The 18,264-nt window shown below is 37.6% G+C and overlaps 1 protein-coding gene across 1 annotated transcript in view; it reads right to left on the minus strand.

Annotated features, from left to right (window-relative positions):
- Positions 1-270: 270 nt before the first annotated feature.
- Positions 271-18,264, minus strand: part of MAP3K5 (mitogen-activated protein kinase kinase kinase 5) — a gene marked incomplete at both ends in the record, with an annotated part of 34,149 nt that continues 16,155 nt past the window's right edge. Inside the window, 12 exons of the mRNA XM_010178277.1 lie at positions 271-439; positions 539-716; positions 1,828-1,848; positions 2,631-2,808; positions 3,312-3,469; positions 4,429-4,534; positions 5,163-5,299; positions 6,117-6,244; positions 9,023-9,156; positions 11,051-11,132; positions 12,511-12,606; positions 17,627-17,676. Of these exons, the coding sequence (XP_010176579.1) occupies positions 271-439; positions 539-716; positions 1,828-1,848; positions 2,631-2,808; positions 3,312-3,469; positions 4,429-4,534; positions 5,163-5,299; positions 6,117-6,244; positions 9,023-9,156; positions 11,051-11,132; positions 12,511-12,606; positions 17,627-17,676 (1,437 nt within the window). The remainder of the gene's footprint in view (positions 440-538; positions 717-1,827; positions 1,849-2,630; positions 2,809-3,311; positions 3,470-4,428; positions 4,535-5,162; positions 5,300-6,116; positions 6,245-9,022; positions 9,157-11,050; positions 11,133-12,510; positions 12,607-17,626; positions 17,677-18,264) is intronic.

Here is an 18,264-nt window from a genome sequence, read left to right on the forward strand (position 1 = left end):
ATATAGTGTATATATAAATATACTATACATATACATATAGTATTGACATATGCCTTTTGTATTGTTTGTAACGTAGCATAAACAGTTTTAAAGCCTATTTTTAATAGCCCAAATAAAATAATAAACTATGAAAGCTTGCCTGTGTATGCTTTCTAGTTTAATCAAACTTATTTTTTAATTGCTTTACTATGTGCAATTTCAAAAATTCCAGGTAATTGCAGATGTCTTCAATTTGCATAAATTTTTTGTGGCCTTCTGAAATTACTTTACCTGAGCCAAAGCTTCCATCAAGTTCCTCACCACCTTCTCTTGGTCTTCAGTCAATATCCTGTGAAGGGTGGCTCTCCTTTCACTATCCTTCTTCAGCATGAAAAACCCAGAATCTTTCTCTTCAGGTGAAGGAGGTGCACTGTGATCCTCAAAATTTTCATCTGGGATACTGAATGAAAGACACTCAGTGAAAAGAAACATTACAAAACCACCCCAATGCACATGTTCTGAATCTACTGTGTAACATAAATGCCAGATAGCTCTTTACCTCAGAAAAAGGGAACGGATTCCTTTCCCATCTTTTTCTCCACAGGATTTGGCTCTTGTTTTGAAAGAGAATGGATCAATTTTTAATTCTGTATCAGGTGAGACAGAACCATATTCACTGCTGCTACTTGTATCTTCCACCAAAACAGGGACAGGTAAGGATATACTCCGAAGATACTCTATTCATGTAAGAATATTCAGAAATTAGAAATTAATAGTGCCATCACAGTTCTAAAGTGAAAAGGCTACTCTTTCCGAGGAAAGACTCCAGTCTTCCCCCACAGCAATACAAAACACTAAAACAAAACTGACAAAAAAACCTCCTAAAGCTTATTCTTCTGGAGTAGAGTTATCTTTCAGTTATGCTTTTATTCAAAAGCTTCCTGAGATACAGGAATGCTGGGCTCTTTGCAAGTTCTCTTACAGAACCACACCACTGGAGTGAATGTGCACCTCATATGATCAGCATGAACTTTTCAGCAGTAGTAAGGTGTTTCTACAGGGTAAGTCATCCAAGCACCTTCCAAGATCTTAATTTTATGTATGAATACAAATAGATTTTTTTTTTTACATATATACATAGAAATATATATAGTATAACACATGTAAGATATATTTCTTTATCAGATCATTTTGTATAAGGTTAATTAATTCATAGTCTTTGATTAATAATAAACATGCATGTTAAGTCAGAACTTTTCTTTTAAAATCCAGAGCACGCGCTACTGCTGCAAGAAACCATTCATATCTATTTCATATGTGAACATTTCAAAATGTCCCTTGACAGCAACTCAGCATGAAGGTAACTACGCATTTGTTTGGTGTCCTGTCCCCTGTCCTCTTGCAGCTCTCCCCAGTTCATTTCCTGAAAGAGATGAACATCCTGTACCCAGGCCTGACAAGAGGACTCAAGTGCGTTCCACTTTTAATTACAGAATTTAGCCTAATAAAAACCTATGTTATCTTTCTCCACAAACCTTGGCTCTACTGCTACTATAAACAAGCCATTTGGTTTCTTGTTCAGATTTTCACTAAGTGGCCCTATGACACCACAGCTCTTCAAGCCTATATTATTTGCCTAGACAATTAAACCATAGTCTTGTAGGATTACAAATAGTAGTTTAAATCTGCACAATGAATTGGAGGTTCCTAACAGAGAAAGGTCATTTATTTTCATAGTTGTGCCCACTTCTCTTTGCAGCATTTTAGTGTGACAAATCATATCAGAACAAGTGCTAACCATGGTACCTAGAGAGTTATGTTTTGATAGAGAAGTATGTTAAAACTCACCATTTGTGTTAGCTGAAAGAACTGTGGGAGATAAGCAAAGAAAAAAGAAAGTTAATTGTGCTGAAATTGACTGAGAAAACAAGCATAGTGTAAAGGGGTAACTCTTCCAATTTTTATGGGCTATCTGAACTCTCCTGTCTGCAATCTCTAAAAGTAATATATTGCAATTTAGTTTTAACCTGAGGGGTAGAAACGATGTTAAAAGTGCTCATCCAATGTAATCTTTACCTGGTATTTTTATTTCTTTTAGGTATCATGCCAAAAATATACAGAAGATATTTTCCTATGTATATATGCACTCACATAGAACGTCATTCATACTCTCAAAACTCCTTTCGTATTTTCCATAATTTAGAACGCTACAGGAACTCAGTATATGAAACAAAAATAATGCAGTACATGCACATTTACTACGAGACAAAGATTAATTTGCTCATGCAGAAAAGCCCTGAGCTCAACAGTATGTTCTAACCTTACACAAAACGTACTCTATGCAAACATTCTTTGGATGAAAACATATGAGAATTTTAAAAAAAAAAAAACAAACAACTACATAAAAGCTGCACAAAACCATAAAAAGACTTTTAGAAACCTTATTAGAAATATTTATATAAATCACCTCTGTGATAACACGATAACAGAATTCTGCTACAATACTGTTTCTGCAGCAAGCTGCTAGAACAGAAGGTTACAACTGAATGTTCACCTGGGATGGAGATCTGCTGTGTTCATCTTGAAGACTAAATCAGGAAACAGTATCCTCCACAAGAGAAAAATTCCAGATTGAATTTAGCAATGCTTACCTGAGAGCTTTGACTGGGACTTTCTTTTTTTGCTTGAAACCTTCAAGAATTCATCTATAAGTAGCTCATGAGCAAAAGCTCGTTTATCAGGATCTGGTTCAAAGCAACGCAATATGAAAGCTTTGGCTTCTGCAGACATGGATTCAGGAATCTCTGGGTGTATTTTAAACATTCCCACCTGAGACAAATAAAGGGAGAAACAATGGCCTACACTGTTCTTTTCCCAAGCACTAAACAGCATAAAAAAGTTAGGTATTAGAAGTGGTATACTCTTTCTCAAATTTTGATATTCTTTTCTGTAACTGGTTTATTAATTCAGAGAAAAAAAAGAAAAACTATTACAAACTGTATAATGAATTACATTAAAACCCTCACAATTACAAGAAGAGGCTCATGTGAAGTAGAAAACTGCTTTTCTCTCTGTTTTTTTTGTTGGTTTTTTTAGAAAAAAAAAAAAAATCCACCAAGAGTGCTGAATAGCTGCTATTGCTCCATTACTCTCTTCAAAACTACATAGCACTCCCACTCAGTTGAATCAGCTCATTCTTCTTAACATCCTCACTAACCAAGCATTCCTTTATCTTCTTCATCTGCAATCTCTAATTCTAGCTTCTCCAAACAGTCATAAGATTTCCTGTGTTTACAAATACTGGTCAGAATGGTACAAGGAAGATGCCTGACCTTAAACATAGCTGCTTGTGGTTCTCCCAGTTCATAAAACGGGGGCTTCCCTGTAGCCATCTCAATGATGGTGCATCCCAAAGACCAGATGTCTGCAGCTTTCCCATAGCCACGTGGCCCTTTGTCTATGATTTCTGGTGCCATATACTGAAGGGTACCTGTTTAAAACATACTCTTTTATTTAGGTGCACTAATGATGCAAATAGATAGCTAAAGGACAAGAGGAACAAAATCACCGAGGAGTGAGCAATATTGGGAGAGTTTAAAAAATCCTCCTTATTATTCCATGTGCATTCTACATAAAAATCAAAGTTGTATTCAAAATATTACTTGTGACATCTGATATCATCTCCTGATCTGATGCTACTGCTTTTCAAAGTCAATGACAATTACTAAGAGGTTTCAACGAGCTTTGTATCACATCTAATTTTCATTTACTGTATTATAGATTAAGATTAAAATGAGGAAGATCACTCTTAATTGTGTTCAGACAGGAAAAGGAAGTACAACTTGAAATCTGAACCTAAACCAGCAAGTGATATAAACACTTTTTCTGAAGTAACGGAATCAACCTGACACATCATTCTGCTTTCTATTCCATTTACAGCAGAAATGGAAGAGCAGAGGATGGAATTAAAATAACAGTCACTTCTCATTTTGCATAATTACTTAATGCAGTGCCACTGCATGATTTCACATACAGATCAAATTATCAGGCAGAATGAGGATCAAGTTAATGACAGGCTCTGTAGATAAGCAATTCTGGAGCTGAAGCCAAGACGCCCAAGCCAGTCATGAAAGAAAAAATAAAGTTAGCTTTCAATCGTCAAGATGAAAAAGCCATGTGCACAGAAGAGACAGACTCAAACACAACACAGGAAAGACACAGCTCTTCTGTTGTAGAGGACTTTTATGTCTCAAGTAGAACTTCCAAAACAGCATTCTCTTTGAACAGTGCATACAAGTACACTGTATGGTTTAAGATTAGGTATACAAAAAGTTGTTATTGCAGCAGGCTTTAATATTGACTTGAAGTCAATGGAAGTTCAGTAGCTGTGGGTTCTGACCCTACGTGCAGAGTTCGAGTGAGGAAAGAGAGTCTCCTTTGGGAACATACCAGTGAAAGTTTCAGTACATGGGTTGATTCCTGCAAGTCTCTTTGAAGTTCCAAAGTCTGAAATCTTTAACACTCCACTGTACGTGTTGATAAGCACGTTATCACCCTAAGGAATAAAACGTTCAGAGCAATTATTTTTCTCTGCTGAATCTTCATCTAAGACTTCTTGTATAGCCTGTTTCTACAATGCATTTTTTAGTAACAATTACTTCCTAAGGCTCTTAAGAGGGGAGATGAAAGAGGAATCGATAGTGTTCCTGCTTTATGTAATCCCATTATCAGAAACTTAATCTCAAAGTGAACTACCGGAATACTACAGGAATTTAGTTAAAGAGTACTAAGGGAGGTAAAAGGCTTATTTTTTTGGTGAAACTGAACTCTTTCATCTGAAATCTCCTTGGAAACGAACCTGCTAATATCCCATCCCCAATCTTCTTCACTTCTAATAAGCTTTTATGCAAGTTTGATCATCTCATTGAAAACATAAACAATAATATTGAATTTACCACATCTTAAGTGGCTACACATCAATTCTTCTAAAAAAAATAAAAATAAAATTGTTGGTTTCAAATTCAAATCAGCTACGGTTCACTTACCTAACCCACAGTACAGAACAGCAGAAAGGGTATGTGACAATAATGAACTTTAGGAAAATAAGTTTTTAAATTACAGGACAAATAAAGGGTTATGCAGTTACATAACACTATCAGGCTTAATTCTCTTCAAAATCTTACCTTTATGTCTCGATGCACTATTTGATTATCATGGAGGTATTTTAATCCTTCAAGAATCTGCTTGGTGTAAAAGCCAATTGTCTGCTCATTATTTTTTAATGGTCCCCATTTTGATCGTAGAAGAGCAGAAAGGCTGCCTATTATTTTGGAGAGCAAAAAAGTGAGAGCAAAAATCTAATTAAATTCTGCCTTCTCCCCCAAAGGAAAAACAAAGTAACAACAAACATCGATCCCAAACCAAGTGTAGGCACCTCTTCTACAACCAAAGGCCTTTCCAGGCAAATGCTTACTTTGCATCATCACCAGAGTGAGTAATTAAAAAGAGAGTCACAGTATCTCCACTGGCCTCAGCTGCAGCAGAGGTTCCTCAAGCAGGCAGATCAGAACCCATTTAATCAATGTGCTCACTTCTCTCCCATGCCTGAAGAGAAGCTGCCTCAGAGGAATGTTGTAAAAGAGTGAAAAAGGGTGGATGCACACATGCATGTCTTTGTACATACACCAATTCCACTGTTTTTCGAAAAGCTAAGCTCAAGAACTGGGATTTCTGTTGTGTCTGGCTGCTGTGAGTTCTTTGGTCTCAAACAGAAGCAACAATCACCCATCATCTTTCTCTTGTATTAGGTACCTGAGGAGGGCTCAGCCATCTCAGACTAGCTACAGTCTTTCTAGTGAGATAACCACAGATCATCTCTGATCTGCAGGTAAAAGGAGCTTATCTGCCACAGCAATGATCTGAGCTCTCTCTGTAGCACATCCTATCTAAATACCGAATAAGAGGACCCAAGCACTTTGAAGACAGAGTTTTCCCCATTAATTTAGGAAAGAGATATTAAAATATATTAAATTTGCATGAAATACATCTTGTTGCAGTACTATATGTTTTCATACTTTTAAAATGTTAAAAACCAACCAAACCAACCAACCACCAAACCAGTCTCCTCCACAACTTACCACCTGGCACCTGTTCCATGAATATCTTAATGAAGCCATTCTCACTAAGAGAACCCAAATACTGGACAATGTTCTTATGCTTGAGATGCTTATGCAAAGCTATTTCCTCATGCAGAGGTTGGGAGTACCTGGAAAGAAAAAAAAAAGTTTTTTTCAATATTGACCTTTGGAAAGAAAGTCTTGTGTTTACTGCAGTAGCTGAAGTTCTACTTTAGATTACATGAAACATGTTTACACTGAAAATGACTGTGTTAGATGCATTTAACAACACTGGTTGTGACCACCACATACTAAATAATTATTTAGTTATATACAGCTGGCATATATAAATTATATATAATATTGTGTAAACATTCACATACAAAATGTTAAAAATGCACATAGATAGACTGAGCAAAACAAAATTTGTGGAAAATGAACTCCTCTCCAGCCTAACTTGAAGAGAATAAAAAGTTGGGCAAGTAGCTGGATTCAGACTAGTGCCAAAGTTAACTAGTAAACCATAAAGTTAGTGTATACTTAAAATCACCTCAATAAGGAAAAGAAATCACCATTTAAGTTTTAATTAACTAAAGTAGGAGTCTTATCTGAAAGCAAGAGTGAATAGCTATCAGAGTAAGAAAACAAGAATCACTTCATGGGGAGATATTCAGAACTGATCAAAACAATTTCACCAGATGTAATTTAGTCCAAGGCAAAGTATTTTTCAGAGATGTAAGCTTTTCAGCAGTCTTTCTGCCAAGAAGGTTTCTGGAGTCTGGATCCTTCTCCAGTGTGGAACACCACCAGGGCTCAGCAGCTAATGTGCTCCCTTGGGACAGCCCTAATGCTGCTCTTCCAACCACGGGTGAGCTGGAAGTGGGTCAGCTGCCAGATTCTGTGTATTGTCTGGTAAAATGCAGACAATATGCCAAGAGTCTGGTGGTTCTTTTCACTAAAGCACTAACATCTGCAGTCAGACTTTCAGGGTAGTTGAAATAGATGAAGGACACAGACCTCCTTCTGTCAGTCTAGATGTAAGAAGGAGCCACAGAGTCTTGAGCAAGTGGAAGAGACATTCAGATGCTTATACTGAGGGGGTACTAAACATAACTGCAAACTCAACCTTGCAGCTACTTGCCACCAAAAGGAATAGTTTTACTGCATCTTCACCCTCAGCAGGTTGGTCTCAGAATAGACTTCACACCAACACTGGTACACTCTCATCCCCTAATGAACGAGTAGAAAACTCTTATTTTATTATTTTATTTATTCATTGGGAGGAGGGGTAGCTTTCTTGCTGCCTCGAGTCCAGGAATTAGCTCTCCCTGGAGCCAGTGTGGAGTACCAGTGCCAGGAATGCAATCAAAGCACAAATGTAACTGAAGTTGTTCAGGGAAAAGTGCCTGTGAGCTCCACTCCCTTTCGGGGCCCATAGTTATCAGCTCACCCTGACAACAGCATCAACTACAAGTGGAAAACAATTGTTGCAGAAAACAAAGGAAGTATTTGGTTAATGAAAAGTGTGATTATGCAAGTCTGAGTCTATTTACTAAAAACTAATTTGAGTTTTGGTTTGCCTCTCCACACGTGACTATAAAGATTCTGACTACACTGTTATTCATTCAGAAATGCAAAATCATTAGAGATTATATTCCTAAATTCTATTAACGGGATATTCATTTAGAGCAGCAAGAGCAAGGCAATTACAGTTCTTCCCCCTGCACTTTTAAACTGCACAGTTAATTGAGTCTTGAGCAACTAAAATAATTTAGCAAATAAAATAAAGCCATAAGAAAATTCTCCAGTGGGATGAAGCATTTATTATTTTAGAACCTAATCATTAGGAGACTTTAAATGGTAGGAAGAAAGAAAAATTCTGAACCTTAGAAAGCTATATCTTCTTATTATCTACCTAAAATGATTTCACTTTAAATTGGAAAGTTGATATGGCCACTGGTACTATTTTGTAGTACTGGAAATGCATTTGAGGGCAACAGCATTGCAGGAATGTTTCCTTTTCGTATTGCCAACCATGGCAAGGACTTCATTTACTACTTTTCATAGCTTCATAAGCCTGAGTTACAGTCTTTGATAACGTATTACAAAGTGTCTGAGAGGCACTTTAGAGATCCCGGCGCTCAAGTCACATGTTAAGAAGCAGCTTGTACGACACCTGACTATGAAAACCAAAGGCTAAAGTAGAGTTTAAGAATAAGAATAACTTGACAGTTTAACACAGTTTCATTTGAAAAATCTTATCTTTAGACTTGATATAACTTTTATCAGAATATTTGTAGAAATCTATGTATTCAAATAGGATAAACTGCAAGCCTCCATACAAATACTAAGAACATCAAGTGTCTGCCCTTTATGTAGGCAACCTTTATAAACAAGAGAGGGCAATACATACACAGATAGACTCTGCATTAAAAAAATGTGGAGAAAAAGATCATTCTACATGACATATTCTAATGTTAAGGGGCTTCATAATAAATGATGCACAAACAGGAGAGGAAAATGCCTTTATCAACAGTTCAGGCTCAGAATTGTGAAGGACTCTGCAAATAATGGAATTCAATAGTTCTTGTACAAGGACATGCCTGAACACGTCCAAGTAGACAGGGCTTATCACTAGGCATTTGAGTAAGGTTCTGCACTTCAGTAATATTTCTTTTTGAAAGAAAAAGTATTATGAACTATTAGTACCAAAACCAGTAAACATTTAAATTCCCAGTTGTGATCATAATCTATCTTGCAACTTGGAAATGCCTTGTTACAAAGATAGGGAACACCACTATACACTGCAGACAGGTAGTTTACTGGCAGCTGTGTAGAAGAGGTAGTGCTTGATCAGCAAACAGGTTGATCACGTTACTGATGAAATTATGTAATGCACAAAATTTGGAATCAGACAGTCACTATACCTGCTGTCTCTCTCTGGGATTTCTTTAATAGCAATTCTGACTTGATTGCTCAAATCTCGTCCCGCATATACAATGCCGTAGGTTCCTTTCCCCAGGATGACTCGCTCACCATTTTCATCATATTCATAATCATACTGCAAAGCAAACAACAGTAAGAAATGAAACAGAGGGTTAAGATTTATTCTATCTGACACTGTGCTCATAACTAAGGCATCTAGGACGTTAATTACTTTCTGCAGTCTATGGAGAAGGAAAGAAAAACACTTCAAGAAGACAATTCAGATGCTGTGCAGACATGCCTGTATTTCTCTGCTGACTGTATAGGAAGCACTGGCTTCTAAGGCAGCCATTTCAGGTAGGTGTGTAAAGGTTAAGCTAGCCTTTCTCTGTTCCCTGCAGTTACAATCACATGTCTTAGTCAACAGCGTCTGCAATTCTGCTGGCAGGTGCTGTAGAAAGCAAGGGAAGACGACAGAGGGCACTCTGTGCCCAACGGAGAGCTTCGGCTCCCACTCAGGCATAGAAAGCCAGGCTGGACACGCTTTATCTGTTCCAGATGCTCTCCTGACCTGACCACATCCTCCAAAAACAGCACAACCTCAATTTTGCCACTGCCAGGCCAGCCAGCAGAGTGTGCCAACGGAGGTTAGTCAGGATTGCATGTATTAAGCCTGGTTTCGGCTGAATTTGAATTTCAAAGAGTTTAAGGCCAGTACAGAAATGGTCATTAGATTACTGATCCACCCTCTTGTGTAACACAGACACGTAATTTCACACAGTCACTTCCATGCTAAGCCCAGTAGCTCATGCCTAGATAAAGTATTTTTAATTTTCCTCCAATTAAAGACTCCTTTCTTTTTAATAAAAGAGAGAACCCACTACTTCTTTTAGTACTTCGTTTCAACAATTAATTACTTTCATGGTGAAGTCACGCCTCAATTCAAATTTCTTTGGTGTCACTGTATTTAATTTTGGTTTTCTTCAGTAGATTAAAAATACCATTAGCACACAGTAATTTTCCCTGTAAAAATCCTTACCCACTGTAATCAAGTCACCCACTGCTTTTCTTTTTGCTAAAATAAACAAATTAGGCACCCTAAGGTTCTCACTATAGGGCATTTTTCTATTCCACAAGTCACTCCAGTGGTTTCTGTTTGTCCTGTCTCCGATTTCAGATGTATTATAAAATGCCAACATCAAATCTGGGACAGAGGGCTGTATTCAGTAACCAGTATTGACTCTCTGTTAGTTCTAGATGTCTCTAGAGCTTAGAAACACCAGATTACCATGTGACAGGACATGGGTTTAGGCATTCTATCCTGTTCCCTGCCACCTAAAAGAAAGCCTGAACACCCTAATTGCTGCATTGCACCTGATGGCCCTGTAGTCACTTTTCAATTAACGATGTATATGCTCAGATAGAAACTCAAGGTGACAATAATGGGTGGCAGCAAAAGTAGGGCATCCTAAGCTTCAGTGTGAGTTAGCAGGCTAAGGGTATAAACAGACTCAGAAGAACAACATCATCATTTGATTTGAGTTTGCTGTTCACTGCCTACAGACGGTAACTGGCAAGGACAAGCTTTCCCCTACTACAGCTATATCCTTACTTGTTGTGTAGATGACCTGCTAATAATGTAAATGTACCTGATTCCAGTGATGCATGAAACAGACAACAAACAGACTTGAAAATTTAAACAGATGCTAATGCCACCTGACTATGATTACACTCTGAAGTAACTGTTACAAGAGTCACTCTGAAATTAGCATGACTGGAGAATTTCAGAGTTGAGTACCTCCACAAGCAAGTATTTGGAGCTATGTTGGTTATAAACACTACATGAGGACCATTAAAAAGAATCATTAATTTAGAAACAGTACAGGATAAAATTTTTTAAACAATAACTTGTTTAACTTCTTCCAGAGAAGAGATGAATAATTCACTCCCTTCAGTGAAATGCTACTCAAGAAGCCCAAAATTCCTAGTATGCTGGGAGGTGAAGAAAAAAAAAAAAATAATAAAAATACTTCTAGAGAGTCTCCATCACATTCCCCTTCCTCTGTAGTCTTCCCTATGTCTTCAATGATACTGTTCACCATGTCAAAAAACCTGTTAAAAGGAAAAAAAACAAGAGAAAAGCAAATACACACTTGAGATAGTACAGGGACAAAGAGAATGCTTCTCTCGAAAGTAATGAATGAACCAAAATAGGACTTTAGTAAGTATTAACTCAGTGTAAAAGTTTGTTTGCCAGCAAAAAGAAAAAAATAATTTTTTTGTTTTCATGAAGAATGAAGTAAAAATCTGCAGTTTCCTTAGTTCTTTTACATATGCCTTTTATAAGTGCAAGACAACCATGATGTCTGAAATTATTAATGGAATTAATATTTCAAAATCTATGTATCAGGCAAAATTCTCATCCTATTCCACCATTTCTTTATGTCCAATAAAAACACTGAAGCATCAGGAAAAGTGCCTAGAAATCTTGCCTACATTTGGAGGAGTTTTTGTACTGCGGGAAAGTTAGCTTCAAGTTTTTGCTTGAATGAAAAAGGAGTCAATTTAACAACTTCTCATTAAAACAATAAATTATTACCTATGATTTCTACCCCTTTGAAAGAATGCAAGTACAAATACCATGTTATGCTAAGGTATTGCTTATTTGTCTTCTAAGAAGTGCTCAGATATGAGGGGGAATGAACATGGTAAATAACCTATATGAACTACAACAGATGAGAGGACAAGCTAGGGATTGGGCTGGAGGTGGCCGCAGCCATTAATATGGAGTACCACTGTGATTTTTGGTAAAGTCACAGCCTTTTTTAGCACAAAAACCCATGAAATTTCCTCTGGGAATGCCTTCTGGATCAATTCAAGACCATAGCCTTCAAGCTTATGGAGCAGAGACACAGCTTAGAGAATCCAAGACGCCCTTAATTTTGTGCAACAAACCCTTGCCCAGCTTTCTGTAGGGATGCTGGTAAAATCTTACTTATGTAAACATGGTGCTAATGTAAAAGAAATCAAGTGTGATTCTCTGTAACTGTAAATAAAATTTTAGTTACAGTAAAAGAGAAATCTTGACCTGATCTTCTTGTTACCCCAAATGTTCCCACTTCACAAAGTCCATTTTAAGTTTAGGATGCTTTATTGGACTCGGGGCAAACACTTGCAGTAAACCTTAACATAAGTATTAAAAAATAACCCCACAAGTGTGTCAAAAAAAAAACCAACAAAACCACAAGCCCTAAATCTGTAATCATATTTGTTTCTAATGTTTGTCTGAGCCTGCACTTTGACACTTCAAACCTCATACATCTCCAGGGTACTTCAGTATCAAGCTTTTGCATGAAAGATGGTGATCACTGAGGATGCTTAGATCACCTTTCACCATAGTTCTGCAACAGTCAGTCCCTGGTACGCATGCAGACACCATCTACCCCATCACAGGCTATTTTTTTTTTTCTTGAAATAACAAGTGACACACCTTCTGCAATGAAGTTCTGTGCAGAAATAGATTTGAAAGTCATCCGAGTTGTGCAGCACATACAGGAAACAGCAGCGTTCTTCAAACTTCGATATGCTGCAAGAACAGCCAAGAGGAACACGTTAGTGGAAAGATGCACTGGGATTTCTACCAGCTATGTCAAACTATACAGATCGGCCCATTTAATATGGGAAAACACCAGGTTAAACCTAAGAAGCCATAGCTTTTCCTTATTGTAAAATTACACTCTTGTATCCTCCAAAGTTCACATTTTGTTGTTTGTTATTATTCAGCTCAGCCCCTAATCCACATATTGCCCAAGAAAGAGGAGGGGCTAAATCAACAGGATTATTTTCATTGATCTGAGTCATTTCTGTCTTCAGTGCATTTAGGTAAGGCCCTTAATTTCCACTCCTGCAGCTAGGATGAAACATCCTTTCATGAACACATTAAAAAGCTGGACTTTTAACTCAAATCATGAGTTCTTCCTGCTTTAGGAATCTGCCGCAGCTCAATCCTGAACACCAAAATTTCTGATTGGGTCTTTGTGTTGTATGCTGGAAAAATATTTTAAAATTAAGTCAGCATCAAAAAATTAGGTGAATGACTTTACAACCCCTGTCCACCCACGCCTTTCTTCAGTTTTTGCTTTATCTACTCTAAAAGGAGAGCAAAGATAATGGAAAAGTATGTGTGCCATTTTCTTGAGGATGCATAGATGCCTCAACAGAAGAGGCACAAACTCTGGTACAGTTGCCAGTTTTCTACCCCGAGTGGGCTGCAGCTCTTGTAAAGACATTAATTCACCATAATTGTTTTATATGCATGTCATTACTGTGCTCCTTATAGAAAAGATTAAGCATTATTTGAAATAGTTCTTTCTGTAACTTTGTCACATGTTGAGTGCCAGGTGTCAAGCTGATACATATAATTGTTACTATATTAGAAAAGGAAAAAAAACCAAACCCAAAATATGTCTAGAGGTGTTACAACTTATCTTGAGAAACCAAGATAAATTAAGTCCCCTTATTAACATTCTTAAGATACTGGACAAAATCCATATTCCTAGTGAAATAAATCTATTTTAGCTGGATCAAGAGAGCCATCATGTTTTTAATTAATTTATAGCACAATAAAGTAGAATGGTATTCTATGTTGTGCCAAAGGATTGATGATTTTATTAACTTAACAGTTTTTCTTTAAATATCAGGAAACGGTTGTAATTTTCAAACTTTAATAGGTGTCTAAAGTTGTCTGATCCTTGCTTCCTTTTATGATCCTTCTATTGTAGAGCCCTGTAACTTTTGATAAACAAATGGCTCTTTAGACAAGGTGAAGGGTCTGCCTTTCATAAAGCTCCTTATGAAAAAAGCAAGCTTCATTATAAGAGTATTTGTCTTTCGGTGTGGTGACTCATTTATTTTTATGTTAGGAAAAATTAATAAGTGCTAAGTAATGTACACATCTCTGAAGACAGTCCCCAGTTTATAAACTCACTTTTAATTCAAGTTTTTCAAGCATATAGGTAAACTCTCCAGATATGGAGTAACTGATATTAACAGAATTACTCATTCATTTCAAGCTCCGTGTGAGTTTAAACATTTTACTGATTAAACTGTCAGTTTAAACCTGACATGCACAAAGCCACTGACTAACACAGCAGTGAATAAAAGGGTAAGAATGTGGAGTGTACACAGAGGGCAGGCAAATTCATAAATATTTAAGGCCTTTAAGTGAGCATTTACATTGCTTATATGTTGCTTTCCTCCCTAAAAAAATATTATTAAAGTGAAAAAAGGAAGACTAAAAAATACGAAGTTATAAAAAAGAGACAGGATAATTTCCTCAGGAAATGCCTCATTCCGACAGTTCTTGAGCACACATAGTAACCATCAACTTGTAGGAGAGCAGAATTGGGGCTGAATTTGTGAAACTCCAAAGACAAACAGGGAAGCACAATGTCATGTGGCCTTATGCCCAGCTCGTGTGTGTCCAGAACTCCCTTGGTCAATGAGAAATACTGCAAATGCTGTAACTACTGCTTACTAATACTTCCAGATGAAGCAGCAGATAAAAACAGTTGAGCATTGGCAGCAAACACAGAAAAGCAGCTCCACGGAGCTTTTGTCCGTTTTCTAGAAGTGTAGCAGTATAGACATCTCCTACTGTTGTAATTAAGTAGTCTGATTAGATTCCAAGCTCCAAGAACTTGGGATGGAAGACAAATATCCTTGTTGTTAATTCTTAAGCTATGAAGAACACTGGATGCAGATCTGAATCTAACTTTTTTGCTGTTTCTAACGCTACCTTCATGAGCACAACCTCTGAGGCACTCACTCTCCCACGGAAGAGATTTCATAATCCAGGGCTTGCCCTGAACACTGAGAAAAAGCCAACTTGTAGTCTAGCAATTTCAGTCTGGTACTTTATTTTTTATTTTTAATTTGTAAAAAGAAAGCTGGTATCTTCTTGCTCATATGATGCCAGCTCTGCAGAACACTAGGGACTTTTCTGGATAACTTAAGATGCAAAGCACTTTAGGATAGCGGTCATGTCCCAAAAGCTCTGATTAAGTCTTCAAGATTAACAGTACTTTTTGGCCTGATTCAATAATAAACATTTGTGTTTAAGAGGTCAAGAAGGCATATGACAAAAGCAGAGTTATTTACATGGGCACACAAAGCACTAATCAATGAGTTTGTTAAGCTAAAGCCAATTACTATGACTCTCTGCATACAGAGTGTGATTTAGCACCGTGCTGCTCAGAGAGCTCTACATGCTTCCCAAGTCCCTTTGCAGTTCTCAAGACCTGAACTCTATTACTCATGAAATAAGATGCTGATTACACTGGCTGACACATAGCACACAGAAGTGACCCCTCAGTCATTTCCTTGAAGTATTTACAGAAAACATTAGCCATTTCAATGCTAGATGTTTCTTCAGATCCACTGTCTCCTTAAGTAACGCACTAAGAGGAGGCCTTTGTTGAAAAAGCCTCCAAGATCATGTACAAAGACCTGCCTTGTACATTAAGGCTGCACTTCTAAAGCTGGCTCTTACTAGTCTAGAAAGGCTTAGAATCCTCATAAAGCTGGGAACTCCGCCTTCCTAGACTGCTTTAAGTCTAGCGGCTTCAAAGGAGCCTAAAATAGTCTTGATACAAAAATAGATTAGAAGCAGGCCGGATTCTGAAGGCTGCCTCGCTCCAAAGAATATCTGCCTTCATAAAACTAGGAAACAACCTGAAAAACTAAGTGAACAGAAACTTGCATATATTTGGAAGAAGAAAACAAAACAAAAGAAGTTTTATTCAGTTTTATACTTGCATAAGATAAAGATTTCCCCCTGCAGCTCCTCATGGGGGCAGCCAGAGAGTTTTCTAAGAATTCACAGTGACTCTTGGCTCAGTGTGAAGTGTTCCAAGTTGTTTTGGACATCTGTCCAGATGAACAGATTGGAAGTTTAATTGACAAATGACAGTTTAAACCACAAATGAAGGAGGGTATACCAGAAACAGTACTGACCACAATATGGTTTAACAAGCAGGGGGGAGACCAAAAAAAAAAAAGACAATAAATAAATACTTTTTTTTTTTTTTTTAGAAGTACACAAAAACATACTGTAACCAAAACCCAAACCAGACTGAACTAAGTGTATCATTGCAATTTTTTGCCTAAAATAAGCTGAATCCCACAGGATTGAATTTCTGTGCCTATTGATAGTTTGTTTTTTTAAGTTATTTTTTGGAAGGAAAAAGAATCATCCATCTGTGCAAAAACGTACTGCAGACATAGCAACAGCTTTGTGTGTATGGAACAGCTATTATTAGAACGGAGCAAGGACTATTTTAAAAAAAAAAGAGTAATATTTCGGGACTTTTTTTTTTTTTTTAAGTGGAAAGTTGCAGGATGCCAAAGTATAGATAAATGCTAGGGGGAGGGGAAAAAATAAAAAAGATAGAGACTAAGACGAAGAATTGATGCAAAGAGGTCACAGCAGTGGTAGAACACTACTTTTTTACTATCAGAAGATACAAATTGCAAGGCTGGACCCTGCCAAGCAGGATGCATTCAACACGGCCTAGCAGAGCAGACCCACTAGGTCCAAACTGGCTGTTCTCTACTGACAGTATGGCACAAAAACCAGTAAAAAATTCTCCCTAGAAGGAGTCTCTCTAGTAGAGGAAAAACGTTTTGCTGAAATAAAGCAAACACATGGCAAAATTTCCTCCTTTGTCATTATCTCATAAGCCCTGTCCCAAAGAGGGACATGTGCTGAAGAACAGAAAGATGGCCTTGAACATATAACTTCATTCTCTTCTAATCCAGTCAAGCCAGTCTTGCACGTGCCGTTCCTGATCCTATGATTTATTAATCCATGTTAACCTACTCCACATGAATCTTTGGGAGGTTAGGGGTTGTTTTTTTCTCTCCCCCCCCCCCCCCCTCTTTTTTTTTTTTTTTTTTCTTTACCTCTTCTTCTATCGATTCCTTTTTCTGTTCTCTAACAATCTTCAAGTTTTCACTTGGTGGTCTAACTACCACTCTGCATTGACAGACTCCTCTCCTTAGGGGCTTTCCTGAAACAGTTTTGCTGCCATATCCATGAACAGACACAGAAACAAAAGAACCACAAACATACATGCTCACAGCAAAACCCAACAACAGGTAAGCAATTAGGGTGTTACAAGACACCCTGATCTTGTCAGTTCCTCATATTCTCTTGCTCTGCATCCACGTGTTACTTCCTGGCTTACGTACTCTGTGCACTAGGCTGCTCCTGGCTGTGACAGAACTCAGGTAAATTGACATGAAACATTGGTAGTTATTTTAATTCAATCTTAATCAGTATAAAGTAAGTGATTACCAACTTTCAGAAAATACTAGTTATTTGATTCAGCAGGTTATGTTTGCTAATTTTTACCTCCAAGTGGTCATTTCTGAATCCGAAATAAGATTCCCAGGGGTTTACTTAGAGCAGGGCACCTGTGACGGTATCTGCAATACTCTGCTCCAATTCTGTGTCTATTACTCCACCAAAGTGCACTGCAGCAGCTTAATACAATACTCATTCAATTACTCTTTTCATTTCAAAACATGAAAGGGAAACAACTTACCTTACTCCCCTGATTGAAGCAGCACTGAAGTTCCACTCATGGATACCTTTCTGTAACAGGCAGAAGAAAATAAAAAAATAAAGCATTCCTTTTTATGGATGAAGCACCAGTAGGTGCATAACTTCTAGACCAAAACTAACGAGATGGAAAGAGAAACACGTGAATTACAATAGTCTATTTCCTTTTCACAGTTATTTTTCAGGGCATTTTTTTTTCACCCACAACTAAAGCAAGAGAAGTTCTAGATAGAAGTTTTCAGTTGTTTATTTCTTCACTGTTTACTCTGCAAACACAATATACTATTTTAGAAAGCACGTGTGTTGGGTTTGGGGGTGGGGGGCACATTTTTGGTAGTGGGGGAAGAGGCTGCCTTTTGATAAGCTTCAAAGCTCCCCTGGCTCCAAGGTGGATCCCCCCAGCCCAGGCTGAGCCAATGAGCAATAGAGAAACACCTCTGCGAATCCATATTTGTGAGGGGAAGGACTGTCCTGAAAAGAAGAAGGTGGAGAGAACCTGGAGGAGAGGCCATTGACCTGAACAAAAGACGACCATCAGCCTAAACATAGAGAGAGCTTTGTTGTCAGGAGTAAGGAGGAGGAGGGGAAGGACAGAACCTCAGACCCCCAGTTCAACAGCAT

This window comes from Antrostomus carolinensis, unplaced genomic scaffold (assembly GCF_000700745.2).
Source record: "Antrostomus carolinensis isolate BGI_N321 unplaced genomic scaffold, ASM70074v2 scaffold13761, whole genome shotgun sequence".
In the NCBI taxonomy this organism is placed as follows: domain Eukaryota; kingdom Metazoa; phylum Chordata; class Aves; order Caprimulgiformes; family Caprimulgidae; genus Antrostomus; species Antrostomus carolinensis.